This window comes from Natator depressus, chromosome 4 (genome assembly GCF_965152275.1).
Source record: "Natator depressus isolate rNatDep1 chromosome 4, rNatDep2.hap1, whole genome shotgun sequence".
Lineage (NCBI taxonomy): Eukaryota > Metazoa > Chordata > Testudines > Cheloniidae > Natator > Natator depressus.
In genome coordinates this window covers 22,119,278-22,145,561 of record NC_134237.1, presented here as the reverse complement: position 1 = coordinate 22,145,561, position 26,284 = coordinate 22,119,278, and the positions used below count along the sequence as shown (strand labels likewise).

The 26,284-nt window shown below is 41.5% G+C and overlaps 1 protein-coding gene across 5 annotated transcripts in view; it reads right to left on the bottom strand.

Annotated features, from left to right (window-relative positions):
• Positions 1–26,284, bottom strand: part of CCSER1 (coiled-coil serine rich protein 1) — a 1,076,341-nt gene that overhangs the window by 612,833 nt on the left and 437,224 nt on the right. For all 5 annotated transcript variants that reach the window (XM_074950590.1, XM_074950591.1, XM_074950592.1 and 2 more), the window contains exon 6: positions 6,295–6,505. In XM_074950590.1, the coding sequence (XP_074806691.1) occupies positions 6,295–6,505 (211 nt within the window). The remainder of the gene's footprint in view (positions 1–6,294; positions 6,506–26,284) is intronic.

Genomic DNA, 26,284 nt, shown 5'->3' with positions numbered 1-26,284 from the left:
AGCGCAGTACAAAAAACGTTGAAAGATGGCGCCAAATGTGGACGGAAGCATAGGGATTACTGGGATGCGAACCGATGCATCACGGGGCATTGGGACAGGATCCAGAATGCCCCGCGCCCCCTGCCCCCTTCCCACAAGCCACAGTGCCAGAATGGGAAGAGGTGGTCTGTGGGATAGCTGCCCACAATGCCGCTGCAAGTGTCACAAATGTGGCCACGCCAGTGCGCTTGTTCCTGTCAGTGTGGATAGACTGCTGAGCTTTCCCTACTGTGCTCTCCGAAGGTGGGTTTAACTCAAAGCGCTCTACATCTGCAAGTGTCGCCACGCCCTTACCCAGCACCAGATACCAAACCTGCCTCTAAACCTCCCCCAGGCTCTGTCTATAGCTTCCTTCTCCTGTTGTGCTAGTTTCTCTGTGCTGCCTCTCTTGCTTCTCTCCCATTCACACTTCTACCCAAAACAAAACCCAGCCACACTCTCCACCCACACAGTTGAAATTCCTGAGTGACCTTCTGACCTGCCTTTGTTCAGCAGAGACAAGGTGGGTGAGGTAATATCTTTTATCAGACCATTTCTGTTGGTGAGAAAGACAAGCTTTTGAGCTTACACAGAGTTCTTCTTCAGGTCTGGGAAAGGTACTTTTGTTTGTTTTTTGTTTTGTTTTGGGCAGTAGCATGTATCTATGCTTTGATTCGGAGATTGCTATTGACTCTTATATTTAAACTGAATGAAGAGTGGCTGTTACATTCAACAGTTTCAAAGAGGTTTAACACAATCTATAAAAATACCATAGCAACTTTAGGCTATGTCTACACAGCAAAACCAGCCGACTTGGCTCACAGTGCTCGGGCTGTGGGGCTGTTTCATTGCTATGTAGACTACGGGGCTTGGGCTGGAGCCTGAGCCCTGGGATCCTCCAACCCTGCAGGTTCTAGAACCATGCTCCAGCCCCAGCCCGAAAGTCGATATAGCAATAAAACAGCCTCACAGCTTAAGCACTGTAAGCCCAAGTCGGCTGGCACAGACCAGCCATGGTTTTTCTTTGCTGTGTAGATATACCCACAGATAAGATTCTAAATGAACTGAAGTTATATGCACCTCCTTCCTATTCACTCACACTGTTATGAAAATGGTCCCTATCCCCCCCTGCAATGTCATAAACAATTTTCATAGTTTACTTGTTAACATTTCCAGAATTTCCTAACTTTGGTGTACACACTGAAACCATTAGGTGGTTTCCTTTGCGTTCAAAATTGTACAAAGAGATATTCATGAAATGTTTATGAGTAAATGGATTAATATCATAAGTATTATGGTAGAGAGGCCTTGGGATTAGAGTTGTGCTTGGTTTCAACATGAAGGTAGCCATGGTGTTTGCCCCAATATACAACCTTGCAAAAATATAAATTTCTTTTACATTGTGAGGTGAGAGCGACTGCTGAGCATAAATTTCCATGCAAACAGCAATTTAAAGAGATAAAGTTAAATCCTAATGATACATCTGGTAATTTTTTATTATTATTTATTTAAATGTACACTTATATGAAATGCACATCAATGCACTATGAAATGAAGGAATTACCAATTTCCAGCATGAATTACTTGATAAAGGTCACTGCATTCAATGCAGAGTTGTTGAATAAATCAGCAATGCTACACTGATTAATTACAAAGGTAGTTTAAAAAGGAAACCTGCAGTGTTTTACACTGAAATAACCTTACAATTGCTTCGCAAGTTGCTAATGGACAACGTAAGTAAACATAACACCTGTAACAACTGACTGCAGGAGATTGTTAATGTATCTGAAAACCATATTTTAAGACTACTTCAATTTTTCTTACTAATCAACTGTCCAGTGAAAGCCCACTTGCCATTAGCCTGCAGAGTATTTCAAATATCAATCATAACACTACCTAGATCCTAGAGTGCATTTTTTATCAGTAGATCTCAAAGCACTTTACAAAGGAGGTCAGTATCATTATTGTACAGATGGGAAAACTGAGAAAGAGGTGAAGTGTCTTCCCCAGAGACATCCAGCAGGCCAGTGGGAGAGCTGGGAATAGCATCCAGGTTTCTTGAGTCCCAGTGCAGTGCTCTGTCCTCTAAGTCACACTGCCTCCCTGTGGGCTTTTGCATAGTTTTTCAAAGTATTACCTCCTTCAAACAAACACTAAAAAACATATTGTAAAGATTGATTCTTCATCAGAGCCAAAAAGAACCAAAAGCTTTTCCCTAGTAAAATTAATAATGCTTTGGAAAAGAAAGAGAGAGCGAGAGAGAGAGAGAGAGCGAGCAGCTTTCCTACTGATATTATTATTATTATAATTAACAAACATTTGTATAGCTGCAGAACACTACATGGTGCTTTGCAAAGTTGCAAAGGAGACAGTCCCTGATCTGAAGAATTTACCATCGAAATGAAACAATCACGGAACATGGAGATACTATGTTATCTTAATTCGCTGGATCAGCTACTAAACCCACTTTGACAGTCTTATTAAAAACTATCACTAAAACAGTGGAAATTATTATACAGTAGATAATGTGTATGCCTTATGAAGAATGCAGGAAAACTTCACTTACCTAATTTTTTTAACTCACCTACCTAAATTTAACCTACCATAAATACAGGCAAGATTATGCCCACTTTACTCACCTTGAGAAGTACCTAATTCATCCAGCAAGCACTAAGCCTCCAGTATGTTTGAAATCTAAAAACAACTCAGTACTATTAACTAAATAGATTCCCTCTTCCCCCCCCCAAAAAATCTACACTCTCTCCATACTCATTACTGCACTAACAACTCCCCCTCCCTAGGGAAAAACCTGAACAAACAGTAGTCTTGTGAACAAGACTGTATTAAGTAGCAATGAGACTTGGAAATTTAAAGTTATGAGATAAAGAGGGGTGGGGGACAGGAACAAACAGGAGGGCTATCTAAGATTAGTTATCCAAAGGGAGTACAGTAACCCAGGAGGTGCTATACCCATCAGTGGGAATAAGCAGGGAACATCTTGAAGAAGAACTGTGTGGACCTTATCTTTTGCAGAGATAATTTTGTGAGTGTTTTTTAAGTTATATACTGTATTCTACTACAAGTTAACTGTGTATAAAAATGAGAGTAGGCTTCAGCTTATGTCTAAAGGAATATGATAATTCACTATGTAAAACATTAAACGACTCTTCCTGAGGTGAGAAATGATTAAAATGCTAATAAACCTAAGTACAAGAAAGCATGTTTACTCAAACAATTCCGAGGGGTAGACATATCTTTTGAAACTATAAAGGGTTATACCAGTTGAAGAGAAATATTTATGTGAAATACTCCCTCCATTACCATTAATTATTATTATTATGGTATATTAATAATCATTATTTGCATTACAATAGCACATAGATGTCTCAGTCAGGTATTGCGACCTTATCATGCTAGGAACCATACAGGTAAAATAACAAAATGATTATTACTTTTCTAAACATGGACAAGGCTTATACAACATTATAGTAACACAGTGACAGTGTAAAAGTTGCCCATATGTATATTTGCGTCCTAGTTTAACAGCTGACATAATGTCTGAATTTGCTAATGATGGCAAATAAAGACCTATAAGAAAGAGTTGATTGCGTAAGCAGAGTCAGGATGAGCTCTATCCTGACGTCTGGTGGCGAGTCATGGTGGGTTGTGGAAAAGAACTTCAGGGGCTGATCTCATTTGCATAGGCACACCCACCCTGCCTAGATGGTCACTTTGGCTGCTGTAGGAGCCACAGTTTCTCTGTTATTGGGGCAGGAATAAACTGTTATTATCCTGATTATGTGAATCAAGGACAGTGGAACTGTACTCGGCCTTTTGTTATGATGGAGGGACTCACCATCAACTAAGCAGCACTCACTAGGCAAGGGTCATGGGTTCTAAAACCCAGTGAAGAGAGAGAGGCTGGGGACAGGTATTAATACTTGGTGGCATGGGCCCCCTGGTGAGAGCATTACATGCTAATTGCACTTCCTCCTCTCTCCACTGTGGAATATCAGAGCTAATTTTGATTCCATTAGGAGTCAAGTTACAGGCTGCTGAGCTAAATTCACTTTGGGCTAATGGTGCACCAGCACTGAGGCTCCCCTACTACAAGCTGAAATCACAAAAGAGCTAAACTTACTAAGGGCTGAAATCACTGACTGTTGTGTTAAGTAGCGGGGGAGCCTGAAAGATATATGGTGGAGCAGTTTGCGGGACGGCGAGCAGAGTGGCTGGCAGAGCAGAGCATTGCAGTTTGTGGGATGGCGAGCAGAGCAGAGCAGAGCAGTTGTCGGATGCCTGGAGCAGCTCATGGGGGGGGTGGCTGGCAGAGCGGAGCCCCATGGAGAGGTGGGGCCATCAGCTTTGGACCATGTAAGGTGCCCCTTAACATCCCCTCTCCCATCTCCACCCAGGTCGGGAGGTAAAACTCTGCAGATAAACTTTTGAACTCTGGGGCTGCCCTGACCAGGGACAGAGACTTCTGGGTCGTTGGACTTTTGGGACTTTGGGTTGCTGGACTCAAGAACCAATTTGCTTGGGGTGGGTTTTTTGCTCATGAGTTGTGTTATGAATCCTGTTGGTGGTGCTTCCCCAACATAATGCCACATTGTTTCTCTTTGTTATTAAAAGGCTTTTTGCTACACTCAGATGATGTGCTTGTGAGAGGGGAAGTATCGCCTCTTGGAGGCGCCCAGCGGGGGTGGTATATATTTGTCCCAGGTCACTGGGTGGGGGCTCGAGCCGGTTTTGCATTGTGTTCCTAGAATCATAGAATATCAGGGTTGGAAGGGACCTCAGGAGGTCATCTAGTCCAACCCCCTGCTCAAAGCAGGACCGATCCCCAATTAAATCATCCCAGCCAGGGCTTTGTCAAGCCTGACCTTAAAAACTTCTAAGGAAGGAGATTCCACCACCTCCCTAGGTAACGCATTCCAGTGTTTCACCACCCTCCTAATGAAAAAGTTTTTCCTAATATCCAACCTAAATATCCCCCACTGCAACTTGAGACCATTACTCCTTGTTCCGTCATCTGCTATTGTGTTATAGTGTTATTGGAATGGAACCCCTAGATACTGAACCCTTGTTGCTGCCAACTCTGATGGGCAGAAGGGTTACAATTGTATATGGTGGACTCACCATTGCTTACTGACACCCTATCAAGAGGCAGGAAAATATAAGTAGGCAGCACAAATCACAGTTCTGGAAAGCTCTGCATGGACTGAGAAATTTCCAAATTTCATCTGTCATCTAAGAACCAAAGCTACAACAGTTAACCTTTGCAATTAATACTCAGAGCCTATACTCAATCAGTCTCACAAGAGTAGAACTTCAAATGTTTGTATTTGTTTTTGTCTCTCTCTGTTCTCTATATTATTTAGAAATGAGTATTATTTGGACTTGACCGTTAATATTGTGGAACATGTGATGAATGACTATCTAAGAGACAAAAAACACTGTATCTTGGGGGAGGACCAGAATACAATTTGTCTTATTCAGTCCAAGTAACTTAACACAGTTAACAAAGAAGAGGCTCAAGAGATGCCTTAGTCTGTCTATAAGGGTGCCAGAGTTGGCAGACACAGAGTCCATGCTGGCATGGGGGCTGACTTGTAATTTTTCCAGTGGGTGCTCCGCCCCTTTTCCGAAGGCCCTGCCTTGCCTCTTCCTGCCCCCACTCCGCCCCTCCCTGAAACCATGCTCTCACTCCACCTCGTCCTGCTCCCTCTCCACGCCCCGCCCCCCGACACTGAGCACCTCAAGCCTGCCGAGCAGCTGATCAGTGGCCACACTGAACAGCTGTGGCTGGTGGGTGCTGACTGAGCATCCCCTATTTTTTTTTCCATGGGTGCTTGAGTCCTGGAGCACCCACAGAACCAGCTCACTGGATATGTTGGTATACAGTGAGCCCTTTGACGTACCAGGGCATGGTTAGCTACTGCTACAGGTTCGAAGTGTAAACACAAACTAAAACAAGACATGCACAGGATGAAGCAAAACTGGAAAATATAGACATTTTGTGACTCCGACTCACAGTTTAGCTCACATCTAGTCCACTGAGCACCTGGGCTGGGATTTGAAAGCTGCCTGAGTCATTGGGACACCCAAAAGCCACACTGGGAGCCTATACAAGAGTTGTTTCCATGTTTTTAAGACATTCTGGGCACAGAAAAATAGACTCCATTCTGTGCCACTGAACATTTCTCTAAAACCCTCTCCACTACCAAGCCTATTAGCATTGGCAACTATTAATCTTACAAATGATTAAACCATTACCTCTTGAAGAACCCTCTTCATTTTCAGCAGTAATGTCTTTACAGCTGTGCAATCCTGCATCATCAGTCGGAAGGGCAAAGATTCCATGCCTCCACCTTCTTCCAGGCCTGCAAAAGGCCACTCCACAGCGGGACTGCTGGCCACCTGGCTGACACGAGGACACCTAGCTTCTCCTTGGTCCACCTCCTTTGACAACTTCAGAGAGAGGTTCCTGAAATGAAAAAAATATAAACAAAATTTGGCTCTGTGGTACTTTTTAGGCTCTCTCCCTTTATGAATATTTGGAGTGAAACGTTGCTAACGCTGAGCTTTCACTCTCTCTGTTTATAGCGCATATGATGAAGAGTTTATGAATAAACACAACCAACTTTTTGGAGAGTAAATCGACTAGCCTTTTTAAGGACCCATTGCCTGAGGATCTAGCCATCACCATGTACATTTAGGTAAACTTTCAGTTCATTCTACAATTGAAACCAAGCTCTCCTCCATGTATCACAAATAAAGCCACTTTCTTACAATGTTAAGTGTAAGTGGGATTTCACTTCTAGGAATTAAATTGCTGGGGATACAGCAAAATGGGGTAAAATGTATGCTCAAATTAAAGGGATGGGCATAAGTTTATGATTAAACTGGCTACATGCAATGAATTGCATTGTCTTGTTCATTATATTAGTTTTCCATATGGCTATAATGTAGAATTTAGCCCAACCCTTAAGGAAATTAATGAGGAGCAAAACAAAAGGAAATAGTTCCCTTTAGAGTTGATCCAGTGTCATAATTATGTTTATCTTATGACATTGTTTGGAAACTGCAGTTTGAATAAAGAATGAGCAATCTGAAGTTGTTAATTATCTCCATAGCTTGTGTAAGAAGAACATGTGAGAGCATGTGAGAAAGGGTCTATCTAGAACCACTGAAATCAACAGAAAAACTCCCATTGGACTTCAATGGCCTTTAGATCAGGCCCTGAGGCAGCAAAAGAATACCATTATGTTTACTGGTTTCAGAGTAGTAGCCGTGTTAGTCTGTATCCGCAAAAAGAAAAGGAGGACTTAAATTTGTTAGTCTCTAAGGTGCCACAAGTACTCCTTTTCTTATTATGTTAACCTGAAATCCTATCCCAGACCCATACTATCTGATCTTGGAACAGAGCATCAGACCAAGACATGACTCCCACAGAGATGATGACAGTTCTGAGTTCTAAATACAACATACACTCTGAGAAAAAGCTCTAGCAATCATAAAATGATTTGAAAACAGATTATCTGGCAATTTAGTGAAATGGCAAAATAAGTAAATGCATTATGAACACTTCTGTCCTCAAAAACTTTTTGTAACCTTCATGCTGTGCCTTTTTTACCTGGGACCAATGGGAAACAGGAAGAGAATGTTAAATGAAGCACAAACACCAAAAAGTAGTAGTAGTTTGCTATACTGGTACATTAATTAATTATTAAATTACAATAGGGTTTCAATGGAATTACTTGTCATAGCCATACTATTATCAAAATAACGTACTATAATTAAAGATGTTAGTGTAAGTGGCAATGGAAATAATGATTACTGTCCATTTAAAATACAGTTCAAATTTTCTGCTCCATTTGAAATTTTTATAAGCAACACAAAATTTAGTTGGTGTTTTGATTCTGAGTTTTAGGGTTTAGTATTCAATGATAAAGCAAGAAAGGTAACAATCTTCCCTATACATTTTGCTTTAAAGTTAACTTTGGTTCCACAAGAACAAGCACGCAAAAAAAAAGAGATTAATGTTTGTTTGTTTTTCTGGATAAACAATTTCCACTGCCACCCTAAACAAATGGAAAATGCTATTATGAGGACAATCTCTTATGGATGGCTCATTAAGAAGTTATGAAATATGTAATGTGCACTTGGGACAATATGAACTTGAGAAATGCACCAAAGAAGTCACTGAGATACCATGCATAGAACAAATGCTCATGATGGACAATGGAAATAAAATTTTCTAAGCCTGGCTTCTTAAGAATATCACTTGGGAATCAAATAATTTTGTTTTTCATTATTAAAATATATTGAAACTACATTTTGAGTGGAATATTTTTTGTGATTCAAATGATAATCTGGGATGGATATGGTAAAGGTGTGTGAGAGCCAAGAATATTACGTAGCTGCTGATTCATGGCCTTTATTAAAGCAGTCTCAGGTATAAATCATGGAAGGAAAAGGAGACAAACTTTCACTGAAGCATTAGTTACATGAGAATTCACTTTTTCTCTTAAATGTTTATTTTAAAACATTCTCATATTATGGGAATCTATATCTGAATGAGTTTAATGAAACTGACAAACACACTGTTTGACTGAAGTAAGATGAAACAGAACAATCTCTCCCCACCCACCCCCAATTTCCTGGCCAATAATTGCAGGTTGGCAAATGAAATTGCACTAGAATGTCAGCAGTCAAGAAACTAAGAATGGAACCAGAATTTCACTCCAGCTATCACTCCAGAGGGGGCGGTCATGTTGCAGACAGAACGTACCTACAGTGAGAAAGAACAGCAGCCAAGGGAGTCTTTAATAGTATGCCCGCATTAGTAAGGACAGTTTTTTATCTCCCCCAGTGCCTCTACATCAGCAGCAGTGTTCTACTTCACTTGTGGGCACAAAAATTATCACCACCACTGTAGTACCATTATTCCAAAAAAGATATTTCTCATTAAAAGCATTGTTGTGGCACATGTATGAAGTGGAGGTGTGCTGGGAAATAAAATAAATTTGACTTGGATCAAAACCCACTGAAGTTAACAGAAGACTTTTCATTGGCTTCATTCAACTTTCTTTGGTTGCCGCTGAAAGGTCAATATTTACTGGTAATTGCCTCAGAGCAATCGCTGAGAGACTATGCGATGCCTGCGATACTTGGAATAGGAAATACATCCACAATGTTAGAAAATTTATGAGGTGTCTAGCACAACTGCTAGTGCGACTTTTGTTTGCTGCAGAGGAAGATTTCCAAAAAAATGATTTTTCACCAAGTACATCATTACTAATGTATAATTATTCTGTTATGCCATTATGTAATATAATGTAATTTATCACACAACAACACTAAAGATTTAGCACAAAAAAGCTCTTGCTTGAATTTGTTGTATTCCCTAACTAGTAAAACCCCCCACTGAGTTTGGTGTTGTGTTTCAACATTCTCAAAATTAAATGTTTCAGTAAACCCATTTCAACATTTCCAAATTGAAGTATTTCAAAATTTCCATTCCACAAAATATTTTGAGATTTTTGACTTTTCATCCTCATTCAGTATGATCAGAAATTTTGAAATGTTGGAATTGCCTGCAGGATAGAAATTCTATTTTTCAACAGTCACCGTACAGGGCAATTTCCATGATCGAGCTTGAGCACCCACTCTAGGCTCCAAGGTCCTCAGATGTTATCTCTCATAAGTGCAAACATGAATCTCTCTTCTTTCTGACCAGAGTTTTTCCAGGCTGCGCACTTCCCTGCCTACACTGCAAGTTCCCCAGAAAGTCAGGCTGCCTAAGCAGGCCTGCTTTGCTTTCTCTTCAAAGGCTATCAACAGTGTTATTGCCCACAGGCATAAGGTACCACACAGCTCTTATTGTGAAAGCATTACAGCAAAAACATATTAAAAACAATAAAAGAACCTACATTCATGCTAATAAGCTTACCAGAGATCACCTTCCAACTCCAACAAGGGCTCGGGCAGGTGGTTAGTCCTTCAAACCACAAGGGATTTTTCTGTGGTTATAAGTTTATAACAGCTTTTAGCTCTGAAAAGGCACACCCATGAGTCTCCTTTATAGAGTTCGGGTCTTTGAACTTGGGAACAGGTAATCAGCATACAGTCACCTTCACTTCAGGGCATAGCTTCAGAGGACTGGGTTTTTGCATAAAAGAAGGCAAGGGGGCATTTGCATTCATCTCACTCTAGATATTTCCCAGGAAATACACGTCACAGGTTTTGTCCCAAAATGTTATTCTTGTCTGCCACATTATTCAATATGGTCCTTTGATCACCCAGGCCCACAAAAATGTATAACCTTCACATTTAATACAATGGACTCCAAAGATACTTAAACTTAATTCAGTAATATCTCCCAAAGATTGTTCAGGAAATTACCATATCCGTCACACCACCAACCTCCAGAGCAGCTGTAAAATCTGGAAATTCAACAAGAGTGCTTCATATCAAAATCATTGATTTGGGGGAACAAGCACTGCCACCTCTTAATTGATTTTAAAAAGCAAAAGAGTGACAAACTGACACAGAGGTTAATTATCTATCTAATTGCTTTGCAAACAAGGAGCAAAGAGGAAACAATTTACAATGATTCTGTTTACATCTAGATTTCATTTGTGTCTTAACTCTTTTTTTTTTTTTTCTTTGACAACCTGACAGATTTCAATGGGATTTAGGCATCAAGGGCCTTTGGAAAATCCAAGTAGGTCCCTATCTGGAACTTTACATGCCTAAATACCTTTAAAAACCTGGCCCCTAAACTCTAATGCATTCACAGATGGACCAGTTTCTAGGAGCTGTAAGTCCTTCCCCAAGAATGCCCTGCTGCCACCCCTGGAAAGTGTCATCCCCGAAAGTGACAGTGAAAATAAAAAGAAAAGGAGTACGAGTGGCACCTTAGAGACGAACCAATTTATTTGAGCATAAGCTTTCGTGAGCTACAGCTCACTTCATCGGATGCAAGTTAAAACAGATTTCAACTCCCACTTTTAGGATATGGGAAGAAAAGTGATTTCCCAAACAACTTGACTTCACAGCTCATGACAGCACTCTGCACAGCACCCAGAAGTGCTACAAGCAGCCACCGCAGATCACAGAAATTCCAGGTGAAAAGCTGGCCATGCTGAAATCAAAGACCAAACACCCATTCACTTCAGAGGGACCAGGATTTCACTCCTACTGTTATGTACTCCCCATGGATCACTTCAGTCATGAAGCAAGCCTCCACATTTTACATTAGATTAAGCTTCTGAGTAGTTTCCAAGGGCAGCTCAATAGAAGTTAAATGACTGTAATCGAACCATAAAGTTCCAGTGATGCCAATCACAGTGACAAGAGCTGCATCAGGACTGGTCACATCCTCCAGGCGAACTTTAAATTGAAAAGGGTACTAGGTTCCATAGCTGCTATCTGCATATAGAAGATGTGCAACTGAATCCCACATGACACTTCAAATTTCAAACTATTTGACAAGGACCAGACAAAAACCTCTGACAGTAGGCATGCTTACAACCCAGCCCATTCCTTTAGATGCCTCTTTAGACCTGCTGCCATGATTTCTGTTTCATCTGGGTTAAGCTGTAATCAAATTACCTGCGTCCACTCCCTCACCTCTGCTGGATGCTGGGAAAGCACAGAGACTGCAGTACCTTCATTTAGTGAAATGGTATACCCACCAGACAGCCCAGCCATACTCCACAAGCAGACTTCCAAGAAAATCTTCTGCTGCCATGCCTCAGTCTGTGTGTGTTTGCACCTCAGAGACCTCCAAGTCACTAATGTAATGAAATGGTATGTTAAACAACCAAAAGAGGTACACAATAGTGCAGCTCTTTTTGATGCCATTTTCATTAACAAAATAAGCCCATTTCTTCCCATTCCAAAGCATTTTTAAAGGGTCTAACAGTACACGGGGGAAGGGGAGAATACGACTGACAACTTGAGCTAGTTCAAATTGTTTTTATTTCTTACTCGTCCGTCCTCAAACCCAAAGATTTTGAAGAGTTTATGGTAACTTAAACTTTCCTTACACAAAGATTCCCAGATTATGCTGAGTTTAATCTTCTTTGTTTTCATCAACGGTGCTCAGGGCACGGGCATAGTGGAATTAGTTAAAACTAATACAATTGTTCCCTTAGTGTCTGCACTTCTTGATATCAGCTTACCAGCACAGAGAGCATCTAACACTGTCCGCCTCAGGAAGGCTCTACAAGCAGAGTGAAAGACCCTGCCTCTGTTGGAAGCACTAAACATACCCTGTCTGCTGTCTGAGGGATTATTTTCTAAAGCAAGAGCTTAGACAAAGCCTTAAATCTCATGTGTTTTTTATATTCATTGTTAAGCAGCATTTTGGTAAAAACAATCTTTTATTCATATTTTGATCCTGTCCAGCTAGCTATACCAGAATGCACATTTCTTATTATTTCAGAAAACCGTTATTAGCTAAATACATAGATAGCAGCAGAATGATCCTGAAATGTTTTTTTTCATTCAAGCCGTTACAGGTTTACATCCATAGCTTTCCCTCCTTTCCAGATTTTTTTGCTTCTCACCAACTGTAAGTATTACAACTGCATGGGATCCTGTTTTAGAAAAACCCAAAATTACTAGTTCAATAAGGTCAATGAGGACATATAAGACAAGAAAAAATAATTATAACTTGCTTTCTGGAACAATCTGCCTCACATAGTCATTGCCACTTCAAAAAATGCAGCTCAAACTCCTCTATGCCTATATTCTTATTTACATTACAATAGCATCTAGAAGCTCCTGGAACTGCGCCTCAGTTCTGATAGGTTCAATGTACACATAGTAAAAGAGAGCCCCTGCCACAAAGATTTTACAATCCAAATACAGACGACAGACAAATGGTGAGACCCCATTTAACAGATGGGGAACTAACACACAGTCCATTTTTTAAAAGGTATTTAGGTGCCTAAACGTGCAGATAGGTACCTAGGGGGATTATCAGTTAGGCACATAAAAATCTGTCCCAGAGAGACTAAGGATAATTTTTTCAAAAGCACTTAGAAGCCTAAGTCCTGTTTTCAAAAGTGACAAATGACTAAGTCAATTTGGCACTTCTGAAAATTATAACCTAACTGACCTACCCAAGGTCACACAGGACCATCTATGGCAGAGTTAGGAACCCAGATCTCCAGACTCTCAGTCTAGTGATTTAACCAAAAGACTATGTTATCTTTCCTTTCCTTACTATAACCAATAAGCATATATCTCCATATGCCCTCACAGCTTCTGAATATAATGTTTGCATTGCTGTAACTGCGAATACTTTGAAAGTTGTACGGATGACGTACTATCAAATTAAAATGCATGGTATGGTAAGGTACATATTGTTTGACATTTTACAGCTTTTAGTACTGTGCATCATTTATTGCCATTTTCATGCTGAGATTTTTCAAGGTCACCCCTTGGTACACATACAATATCTGTCATTACTAATCTATGCACACATACATATGCACACTATAATGGCTAGTGCTGCTATAAGTTAAGGGCCTGTCAGCCTTTCCATTATAACCCCTTTTCTTTCAAAGGTTTATAACTCAGCCATAAAAAACTTCCTCTGGGCTAAAACTTGGCAATGAAGAAATATGGAAGCAAATTTAAAAAAAAAATCAAACAACAACTCTGTGTTTCAGCTATCATTGAAGTATAGGAGATTAAAAAAAAGATATCATGGATGCAGTACTAAAATACGGGCATGTATAGTAGTAATTTTTCTTTCTTCATGTTCTTCTACACTAGTCCAAAAGCTTGGGTCAGATTTTTCCCATCCAACACAGGGAGATAAAACAACTGAGATTCTGATGTCATCCTCCCATATATAAGGAGCTTGCCACCACATAACTCTATTTGCAAACGTGCAAAGCTACCTAATAAGACAAAGTAAAACAGTGTAATAACTAAAAAAAAATTAAGCATTTGGAATAGTTCGAGGGGACTCTAACTATCTAATTTGTATGAAAAAAAATGAGAAAATGGTAAACCAGGATGTATCTGATCACTCCAAACTCCACAGTGCAATGCAAGTTCCAAGAAATCTGTGCCTTTGAATTTTAACAATGTAGCAAGTAAACAGATGGTGTCACCAAACATTCACTAATTAATACCTAGCTCCTCCATTTTGCCTTTTCAGAACTTGCTTTGGAGGAAAATTATTTTTCTATTGATATAATAATATAATAAAGTCAATAGAATTATAGCAATTTTTAATAGAAGTCAACTTGTGTTCTTCAAAATAAAAATTATCTCCAATATCCTTCCTAGCTCTCTTTCATGCAACTTGAGAATAACAATCTACAGAAGAGTTGTGTCCAAGTGCAGAGGATACCTCATGTCTATATTATGTAGGGGATTTGATTAATCTGTCAGGAAGAAACTGTGACTATAAAAAACATTTTATTTCATTGTCACATAAAATAGTTAGAACCTAATGTTATTGTTAAAAGAGCTTTTATGTTAAATCCCCTTTTATGTCCATTTAAGGAGAGCATGTAATGGATTTTGAGGTATAATTTATAAGAATCTCTAGTAAATGCGTGTTACTATATATTCATTTTTGAAAGCTTGCAATCTACCAGAATTCTTAATAAGAAACTAATGTATAGGTTGGATTCTCATCTCTTGGCTTTTTGGGAAACATTATGAAATGAAACATGTTGGAAAAATCTTAATCCCATTGACAAGTATCCAAACTCCCACAATGATGTGGAAAGCCCAATAAAGAAATAAAGTTACAAAACAATGTGTGAAAACCCCAGTCACAATGTTAATTAAATCTACCAGTTATTACCATAGGGTGTGCTGCTGACTCATTTTTTGAATCGAGTGTTTACCACTGGAATTGTAAACATTGTATATTTGACACATGGGGGGTGTGTGTGTGTGTGTGTAGTTCTCTCTCTCTCTCTCTATGTATAAAAGAAGCAGGGTTTTCACATGTGTGTTGGGGGGAATCTCATTTAGGACAATAGGTTTGCACAGATACAGAACTTTCATTTACTGTCATAATAAACAAATTCTGGCAAAGTTAGAGATTAAATAAATCAGATCTTTTCCACAGTTAAAGAATATAGAGATAATGAGCTTGGTTGTGATTAGCCCTTACAGTGCACCATAGGGGAAAGGAAAAAAGAATAAGGAGTCTCCCAAGAGCCAACCAGAATTGCACTAGAGCAGTGCTTCTCAACCTATTTACCATTGTGGGACGCATCCAATACTACCTGTATGACCCTGAGGATGTCACATGTGCCGCAGCTGTGTGCTGATGGGCCGCAAGCGGTTCATGAGCTGCAGGTTAAGAACTACTGCACTGGAGGGAGAGCCGGGCTGATCCCAGGACTTCGTCCTTGCGGAATGCAGTACCCCAAAGCAGCAGGGAGGGACAGGGAGCAGATGGCTCCAATTCACTACATGCCAGCCACCAAAGCTGACCATCCATGTGGAACTCAGGGAAGGGGATAATACTGCCATCCTTGAAGAAAACTCCAAGCAACTTTTTGCCTCCTGAGGCACCAAGCCTCCAGTGCTCTCCTGAGGATGATGCAATTCCATACCACTACTTACAACAGGCTAAGTACTATTCACAGAAATATCGTGTCATAAATATAAAGGGAAGGGTAAACCCCATTAAAATCCCTCCTGGCCAGAGAAAAAAATCCTCTCACCTGTAAAGGGTTAAGAAGCTAAAGGTAACCTCACTGGCACCTGACCAAAATGACCAATGAGGAGATAAGATACTTTCAAAAGCTGGGAGGAGGGAGAGGAAAAAAAGGGTCTGTGTGTCTGTCTATATTCTGTCTTTGCCGGGGATAGACCAAGAATGGAGTCTTAGAACTTTTAGTAAGTAATCTAGCTAGGTACATGTTAGATTATGATTTCTTTAAATGGCTGAGAAAAGAATTGTGCTGAATAGAATAACTATTTCTGTCTGTGTATCTTTTTTGTAACTTAAGGTTTTGCCTAGAGGGGTTCTCTATGTTTTGAATCTAATTACCCTGTAAGGTATCTACCATCCTGATTTTACAGGGGGGGTTTCTTTATTTCTATTTACTTCTATTTCTATTAAAAGTCTTCTTGTAAGAAAACTGACTGCTTTTTTCATTGTTCTCAGATCCAAGGGTTTGGGTCTGTGGTCAACTATGCAAATTGGTGAGGCTTTTTATCCAACATTTCCCTGGAAAGGGGGGGTGCAAGTGTTGGGAGGATTGTTCATTGTTCTTAAGATCCAAGGGTCTGGGTCTGTAGTCACTTAGGCAAATTGGTGAGGCTTTTTACCAAACCTTGTCCAGAAAGTGGGGTGCAAGGTTTTGGGAAGTATTTTGGGGGGAAAGACGTGTCCAAACAGCTCTTCCCCAGTAACCAGTATTTGTTTGGTGGTGGTAGCGGCCAATCCAAGGACAAAGTGTGGAATATTTTGTACCTTGGGGAAGTTTTGACCTAAGCTGGTAAAGATAAGCTTAGGAGGTTTTTCATGCAGGTCCCCACATCTGTACCCTAGAGTTCAGAGTTGGGGAGGAACCTTGACATATAGCCAAATAGATTATTAGGAGCAAATTCCCAGCCATGTTTGGAGATGTAAGCAAATGAGTTATGAGGAACAATGTGGCATTGTTTCCTTGTGAAGGTGTCATTCAGATGAATTAGAGGTCTCCCATTCATTTGGGAGGTTTCTTTTACTAGGCAGGTGTTCAAATTTGTGCACATGCGTTTTAATTAATGAAATTAATGCACTTCAGAAGCACATGTTCAATTTTTGAAATTAGACATTAAGAGACCAAAGGAAAAGAAAAGAGTAATAAGCTAATTAAGTGTCTAAAATAACCTAATTGCTTTATTCTTACACAACTAAATAAATCACTCAGTTCCATTGCATAAACATGTTTTTTTTTTAAAAAAATAATATGGAGAGACTTACCTGCCTTTAAGAAAAGGATATTTCAACAAGATTTCCACACTGTTCTCTCATGAAAGCCCCTTTAAAAAAAAAGAACTTTTTCTTCTCCTCTACATTACCTGCTATGAAGGTAAAATCACACATGTGGAGAATGGAGGCAAGTGGCAGTCTGAGAGGAAGTGTTTGGTCCATGTAGTTATAAAGACTAAAAATCAGGGCCTAAAGTTAGGCTCCTAAGGCCACAGTCAAGCACCTGCAAAAAGTGATGAGCATCCAATATGGAGACGTAAGGGTACAGTTAAAGCTCAGCGTAGAGAGCAAATGGTATGCTAAATTTAAAGTTACTTGCTGAACTGTTTGGTGGATGAAATATTTTTGCTTCAATGCATTGCCGCTTATTGTACTTAATATAAAGCTCACATAAACCATGCCGGAATGATTGTTTTAGTCTCCTTGCACTACCTCATCCCATTCCAATTACTCAGGATGGAACATCCATGGGCTGTTAACTTTGGTTCTTAGAAGATTACGTAAATTAAGGCTGGACTTGTTCATTTCAATTATGTGCATTCTGTCTGAGACAGGCTCTGCTCTCTGGACTCTCTCCCTGCATTAGCAGAATACCTGGAGCAACTGTAATTGTTAATGTGTGCTATGCCATGTGTGTTTAAGGTTGAGACAAAAATTAAAATAGGTATTGTACTGTAAGATACATGTCTCGAAAAATAACAGTAAATCAAAAACATCTGCCCCACGATATTCTTTGCTATATGTTTTAAATTCACTATGACCATATCTAATGCATTCTGAGCAATAAAGAATGGTAATATTTTGGAATCATTTTCTTGGAACTTAACAGCAAATGTTACCATGTGTGTTTTTACAAGCTATATTAAACATGCTTGAATTAAAATACTTTTAATTTATAATAATATCGTCTTCTGCAAGTGGTTTGTAATCACCACAGTAGCTACATACAGCAATAATAAATGCAATACTTGATCACTGTTGAAATGTTATGTTGCCTGCCCCAATTAAGATCAGAACTTTGCTGGCTACCTAATGACTACAGGAACAAGTGGAGCTATCAGTGTCACCATCTTTCATGATTGGTGGGATAATATGCATGACTGGAATATTGGTATAGAAGGGTGCAGCTTGCTCAGGAAGGATGGGGGAAGAAAGGGAGGAGGTGTTGCATTATAAAAATGTATAGACTTGGACTGACATTGAGATGGAAGTAGAAGCCAGATTTACTGAAAGTCTCTGGGTAAGGATAAAAGGGGAAAAAACAAGAGTGATGTTATGGTAGGGGTCTACTACAGACCACCTTAACAGGAAGAAGAGATGGATGGGGATTTTTTTAAACAACTAACAAAATCATCCAAAGAACGGACTTGGTGGTGATGGGGGACTTCAACTACAAAGACAGAGGTGGATTAAGGTGTCAGGAGGCCGTGGATCACACAACAAGTAGGCCACATGCTGGACTCCTGCTTCCCACCACCCATTCCCACTCCACATCTTCCTCCTGCAGTCCCTTCCCCGTTCTGCCCATTCCGCCTGTGGTCCCACCCACAGACCCACGCCATTCTGCCCCTTCCCCCCACTTCTCCATGCCATTCCACACACAGTCAGCCCCATGCTGCCCGCCACCCCACCCCACCGTGGCGCTGCAACATTGCCCTTTCTGCCTCCCCACCCCCGTGGCCCCAAGACAGGAGAAGCTCTGTCCCCCTCCCCTGCCATCGCCCCAGGCAGCAGCGAGGAGCGAGAGCTCCGCCGGCCCTGAGGCCACAGCCAGGAGCTAGAGCTCCTCCAGTCCCAGGGCCCCAGGCGTAGTTTGACTGTTATATTGGGGGGACAAAGAATGCCCATGCCCATGCAGGCTGAAACAGCCCCCTGGGTTCACTGCCTCCCTTCCCACGCCTACAGTGGTACCTGGGCTACCAGTGCTGCGGGAGACAACGGTTCTGGTGCTGCTGTAGTTGCCTCCCTGCTGGGGCCGCTGATGCCTAGGGAACGCCACATGCTGGACTCCTGCTTCCCCCTGCCCATAGCCGTATCCCCTTCTCTTCCCCATCTCCTCCCCCTTCCTCTCCCCTTCTCTTCTCCTCAGCCCACCCTTCTTGTTCTGCCCCCACCCCCTCACAGTTGTAGAGGAAACGGGACGGCACTAGGACCCAGAAGGCGGAATCTAGCTGCTCAGGCAGGACCCAGAGGACTGGGGGGAAAGCTGCTCCGCTCTGCTCCCCATGAGCTGAAACATGCGGGGGGGGGGGGGGAGGGGGGAAACAGCACTCGCAGAAGTTGGGGGCGTGTGACCCCTCTTGCCTTGCCTCTGTTCGAGGGGAAATGCCACCCCCCTGCATCCCCCAAACTACACCTATGCCTGGGGCTGCAGCTGGGTCTGGGCGCTGGGGTTCCCCCCACCCCCTGCTCTCCTTTTTCTCGCTTTTTTTTCTGGGCCCCTCCAATTGGTTGGGGCCCCTGGGCATGGGCCTCATCGGCCCAGTGGCTAATCCACCACTATACCGAGACATGTGTTGGGGAAATAATACTGCAGGGCAAAGATTATCCAACAAATTCTAGGAATGTATTAGAGACATTTTTTCCCACCAGAAGGTGGAGAAAGCTACTAGGAGAGAGGCTGTTCTAGATTTGATTTTGACAAATAGGGAGGAACTGGTTAAGAATTTGAAAGTGATCATGAAATGACAGAGTTCATGATTATAAGGAATGGTAGAAGGAAAAACAGCATAATAAAGACAATGGATTTCAAGAAGGTAGACTTTAGCAAACTGAGGGACTTGATAGGTAAGATCCCACGGGAAGCAAGTCAAAGGGGAAAAACAGTTCAAGTCAGTTGGCAGTTTTTCAAAGAGACATTATTAAGGGCACTAGGGCAAACTATCTCACTGCGAAGGAAAGATATAAGTATGGCAACAGACCATGTTGGCTTAATCAAGAGATCTTCAATGATCTCAAATTCAAAAAAGAGTCTTACAAAAAGTGAAAAAACTAGGTCACATTACAAAGGATGAGTATAAACAAATAACACAAGTACGTGGAGACAAAATTAGAAAGGCCAAGGCACAAAATGAGATTAAACTAGTGAGAGACATAAAGGGTAACAAGAAAACATTCTACAAATACATTATAAACAAGAGGAAGACTAAGGACAGGGTAGGCCCATTACTCAACGAGAGAGGGAAAACAACAGCTGGAAATGGCAGAAGTGCTAAATTATTTTTTTGTTTCAGTTTTTCACCAAAAGGGTTGGAATTCTAAAATAGTGAACACCAGTAAAAATGAGGTAGGATCAGAGGCTAAAATAGGGAAAGAACAAATTAAAAGTTACTTAGACAAGTTAGATGTCTTCAAATCATGAGGGCTCCCTGAAATACTTCCTAGAATACTAAAGGAACTGAGGAAATATCTGAGTCATTAGCGATTATCTTCAAAAAGTCATGGAAGACAGGAGAGATTCCAGAAGACTGGAAGAGGGCAAATATAGTGCCAATCTATAAAAAGGAAATAAGGACAACCCGGGGAGTTACACACCAGTCATCTTAACTTCAGTACCTGGAAATAATGGAACAAATAATTAAGCAATCAATTTGCAAACACCTAGAAGACAATAAGGTGATATGTGACAATCACCATGGATTTGTCAAGAACAAATGCTATCAAACCAATCTAGCAGCTTTCTTTGACAGGGTAACAAACCTTGTGGATGGGGGAATATGGTATATGTAAGGCTTTAGATACTGTCTCGCATGACCTTCTTATAAACAAACTAGGGAAATACAACCTAGATGGAGCTACTATAAGGTGGGGGCATAACTAGTTGGAAAACTGTTCCCAAGAGTCTTTATCAGTGTTTCACAGTTAAGCTGAAAGAGCATATCAAGTGGGGTCCTGTAGAGATGAGTTATGGGTCCGCTTCTGTTCAACATCTTGATCAATTATTTAGATAATGGCATAGGCAGTATACTTATAAAGTTTGCTGACAATACCAAACTGGGAGGGGCTTTAAGTGTTTTGGAGGATAGGATTGAAAATCAAAATGATTTGGACAAACTGGAGAAATGGTCTAAAGTAAATAGGAGGAAATTCAGTAAGGCAAATGCAAAGTATGCCACTTACGAAGGAAGAGTCAGTTGCACACATACAAAATGGGAAATGACTGGCTAGGAAGGAGTACTGCAGAAATGGATCTGGGGGTCATAGTGGACCACAAGCTAAATGAGAGTCAACAGTGTAACCCTGTTGCAAAAAAACATTATTCTGGAATGTTAGCAGTCGTGCTGCAAGCAAGACACGAGAAGTAATTCTTCTGCTCTACTCCACACTGATTAGGCCTCAACTGGGGTATTGTGTCCAGTTCTGGGTGCCACATTTCAGGAAAGATGTGGACAAATTGGAGCGAGTCCAGAGAAGAGCATCAAAAATGATTAAAGGTCTAGAAAACATGACCTATGAGGGAAGATTGAAAAAATTGGGTTTGTTTAGTCTGAAAAAGAGAAGACCAAGGGGGGATGATAACACTTCTGAAGTACATAAAAGGTTATTACAAGGAGGAAGGAGGAAAATTATTCTCTTTAACCTCTGAGGGTAGGACAAGAAGAAATGGGCTTAAATTGCAGCAAGGGCAGTTTAGGTTGGACATTCGGAAAAACTTCAGGGTACTTAACTGTCTGGATACTTAAGCACTGGAATAAATTGCTGAGGGATGTTGTGGACTCTCCATCACTGGAGATTTTTAAGAGCAGGTTAGACAAACACCTGTCAGGCATGGTCTGGATAATACTTAGTCCTGCCATGGTTGCAGAGGACTGGACGAGATGGCCTCTCGAGGTCCCTTCCAGTTCTGTGATTCTATGATTTTATCACACATCTCAGAATATTTGGTATTTTTACAAAAGCCCAAGCTCCTGGAGTCAAATGATTGAATGAGAATCTCATCTTTCATTATTCCCAGCCCTCACGGTTGCAGAGGAAAACTTGAAAATGTGACCCAAGTGCACCCTAATGGCTCAGAAACTAGAAGACAAAGAAGAACAACCCTAATGGATTTTTAAGCAATTGCATGATTTCCTGAGGCCTTATTCATGAATTTTTGAATGCTTTGAGATGGAAATGTTCACCCATATGTGCACTCAGGGACCGCTTGACCTTGAGACACTTCCATTATCAGGGAAATCATCTGACTGACTGTTGTCCCGCAAACCTCATAATCATGTTAAAACTCATTTGTGCTTTGGGGTGGGCAGGAAGCGCTGGACGGAGGGCATATTGGGAAAATAACAGCAAAGCAGGTTGGATGCGATACCCTGAAAGAGGGGAAGAAAGAAGGGGAGAGATGTTTGGATGGAGGAGGAGAATGAGAATGGAGGAAAAACAAATAAGATATGTACCGAGCATAACCTTAACATTTTGATTCCTTATTGTTGTTTGCCTTCTTTGTTTAGACTATAAATTCTTCAGAGAGAGACTGTGTGTTCTTTTGTGTTTAAACAGAACCTTTAAATAGCCAGCCACCATAATTAAATAGAGGGGTAGGAATACAAAATGAGCATATGGGAATAAGTATGTGTTTAGCCTTGGCTATCTGAACTTCAAGGATAGTTTCGCTACTCAACCACAATATATAACAGCATGGGCTATGTTGAGAAATGTATTCCCTAGGTCACTTTTTGCATTTCTTTTCAATCCCTGCACAGAAGGTGTGAACACCTAACACCATACTTTTGGCTCCAACTTAGTCCTCCCTGAATGTTATCTCATTTTCTCTTTTTTTGCCCACTGAAGAGCGCCTGACATTTAAAACCAGATAACAGTAGCTGCCTAGCAGCAAAGGGGAAGGTTTCCATTCACACCAAGCAGCATAAACACTGATCGCTATCTTTGGTCAATTGTCTTTGAAACAAAGCCCAGAATGCAAAAGACTGCTGCGTACAAAGAGTAGAAGGATGATAACAGTCTTCCATTCTGCAGTGACCTCTCCACCCCCATTCAGTGGTGCATATAGTGAAAGGCATTTGTCACAAAGGGAGAAAGTTCAGTTCCCCTGGCAGGACTGAGGAATACTATAATGTTGTTTTCCACCTGGTTTGCAGTGAGATGATTAAAAAAAAATATGGCAGATATCAAATTAATGCATCCCTTTTGTGATGTTGATGTTGCAAAGCCATAGGGAACCCAGCCACTTTTCATTTAAAGGCAAAGCTTTTCATCCTAGAACACTGACATGTATTACTCTGAGTCTGCACCTAACAGCATATGCAGATTGTTTCCGTCTGATTACGAGCTTTTTTTCATCAAAATTTCACAGGGGTGGTGATCAAATGTTATGATAGGATGTAGGGAACTGAAAGACACAGTATATGCTGAATGCATAACACTATTTGTTTCTGACAGCTAACATTCTTTTTAAAGCTTCTATTGGGTGTCTTAATTATTGTGGTGTAGGGATGGGCCTGAGCTCCAGAGTTTGTGGTGCTCCACCCTAGGACACAGTTCAGCCCATTACAGACAAGAACCACGTACAAAGTTTAGGTCCAGATACCTCACAACTGAGAATGTTAGCAGTTCAGGCCCATCTCTATTTTGGAGAGATTTCAGGCTATAAACGTTTTATTGAACAACTATGGCCTGATTTGAATAAATGAATTAGATTTGAGGTTTGTGACATAATGGCCAGCACTCTAGGAGGACATTTCATAAAACCAGTTAGATGGTATCTTTTGTAGTGAAGTTAAATTTACTTTAAAAGATGATTTGCTTCAAAGTCTTTATTCGATAGTATTCTTGCCATGTGAATAAGTTGTGTAAAGATCTGGGGTTTGAAATATGTTTTCTATAGAATGACAAGGAAGAAAGTGAATCTGTCAAAATTGGTTACCTGAAGACAGAGGGAAAACTAGCAGTCCCAGTCCAAAAAACTGTGTAACTGACCTGTCAATTACAAGTACTTAAATGACATTTATAAATGGCCCCCAGAGCAATACAAAACTGTGCTGGATGCCTCTCTTTGGGGACCTGTTTCTATTTCATTTTTAATGTTTCACGGCAAAAATAAATTCCTGGTTTCCACTGCTTTTTGTCTGATGTTTTGGAATCTTTTTTTTTTTCATTTTTTTTGACAGCATGGAAACGTTATTTAGTATATTTTGCCTATTTTGTGAGTTTCACAAAAGAGGACTTGTGATGTTTGATAACATTTATAATACTTCCCAGCCTCATGTTTCCTGTTCATTTTCACTCAGCAGCCTGACACAAGAGACTTCAAAACAAATTACACTAGTGTCAAGTGGGTGTAACAGAGTGCAGAATCAGGCCCTTGTCTGCTCCAAGTATAATTGATGGTGCAATTCAGAGGCAGAAGAAATGGGAGAATATTTTTCCATGAAAATATTTACCACAAAAATATTTCCATGAGAAGTTTGTTAACAAGTCAACTTCTTGTGATATTTTTTCACAAAATTTATGGAATCTGAACATTATTCTTAAGGGAACATGGAGTAAATCTGAGAAGTCCCTTCTGCGCACACATTTAAGGAGGTGAAGGAAGTATCATAGGTAGGGCCCTACCAAATTCATGGTGGTGAAAAACATGCCACAGTCTCTGAAATCTGATCTCCCCAGTGAAATCTGCCGGAGAGGGGCAGGGCTGTGCGCTCCGCAGCAATGGCTTCTACCATGCGCTGGGCTCCAGCTGCTAGTCCCACAGTTTTGGGGGGAGGAGGGGAGAATGCAACCCCCTGCCACCAAACTATGCCCATGATAAGGGGTGGGGGGGCATGACCCCCGGACACCCCCCCCAGGTTCCAGCGTCAGTGGTCCCCACTTCTATAAAGGTTCCAACACCCTTGCCCCCAGCCCTGCCCCTCCCCTGCTCCAGGCCCAGTGGTTGGGGGTTAAAGGAGCCTTGGGCTGACTGGGTGTGTGTGTGTGTACAACTGTGCCCCCCTCACTAGGGGGCCCTAGACGGTTGCCCCCCCATAAGGCTGGCCCTGCCCCCCCCCCAAAAAGTGATGGCCACCCACACACACACACACATACCACGCGACCCTCGCATCTGTGCTGCCTGCTGCTCTCCAGCTGCCCAGCTCTGAATGCAGTTCCTCCTCCAGCAGCATCGCAGAAGTAAGGGTGGCAACACTGCAACCCTCCTACCATAGCTGTGGCACAGACAGCTGCAGCGGCAACAGAGCTGTAAACAGGGGAGTTTGCAATGGGAGTTTGGGGGGAAGACTAAGAGAGCCAGGCAAAGGAACAGACAGGCTAGTGAAGGGAGTGTGTGGTGGTCTGGCAGTGTTTTCGTGCTCGTTGGGGGCGGGGGGGGGGTTGTTTTGCTGTGGGTGGTGGTGTTTTGGTTTGGTTTGTGTTTCCCAGACTAACAGGACTTAGGTGAGAAGGCGATGACAGACACAGAGGCAGCAGTGGTAGTGACTCAAGCAGTGGAGGACACAATGAAGATGACTGGATGTAGAAGCTGTGGCATGTACATGATCCTGGAGGGGTACCTGAAAAGAGTTTTGTTTGCACGAAGTGCCGCCTGACAGAGCTGATGGAAGAAAAGATCCGAGGATTGGAGATGCAAGTAGAAAGTCTGGTTGAGTTTAAAAGGGGTTTTGAGCGGATGATGGAGCAAAGACATGAGCAGGCTGAAGGGAAAAGCTCAGACTTGCAGATGGAAGCAGGACCAAAGAACTCTGAGGGGAGACTGCTGTGTGAAGAAAGTGGACAGTGGAAGCACGTGACTAAGAGAACCAGGCAGAGGAAAAGACGGGCTAGTGAAGGAGAAACAGAGCTCAGGAACAGGTTTGTGGAGTTGGAAAATGAAGAAGGGGCACAGCAGGTGGTCACTGAAGGTGAGAGGGCAAGGAAGAAGAGAAGATCAGCTAGTCCTATAAGAAGAGGGCAAGAGTCAATGGAGATAACACCAAATATGAGCCCCAGGAGGATATGGGATGGGTTGAAGAGGATTGCAAGGGACAACAGGAATCGAGAGGACTTGCAGCCAGAGGGAACAGGGGATAGACTGGAGAATCACACCATCGCCAGGAAAAGGCAGGTCTACATGATTAGGACTCCTTAATGAGAAGAACAGACAGACCTGTAACAAGAGCTGATCCAGAGAACAGAAGGGTGTGCTCTCTGCCGGGTGCTAAGATACGGGATGTGGACCTGAGGCTGAAGAGGATCCTAATGGGAGCAAGAAAGAATTCATTGATTATCCTTCATATGGGAACAAATGATATGGGTAGATTCTCGCTGGAACATATCAAAGGAGACTATGCCAGGCTGAGGAAG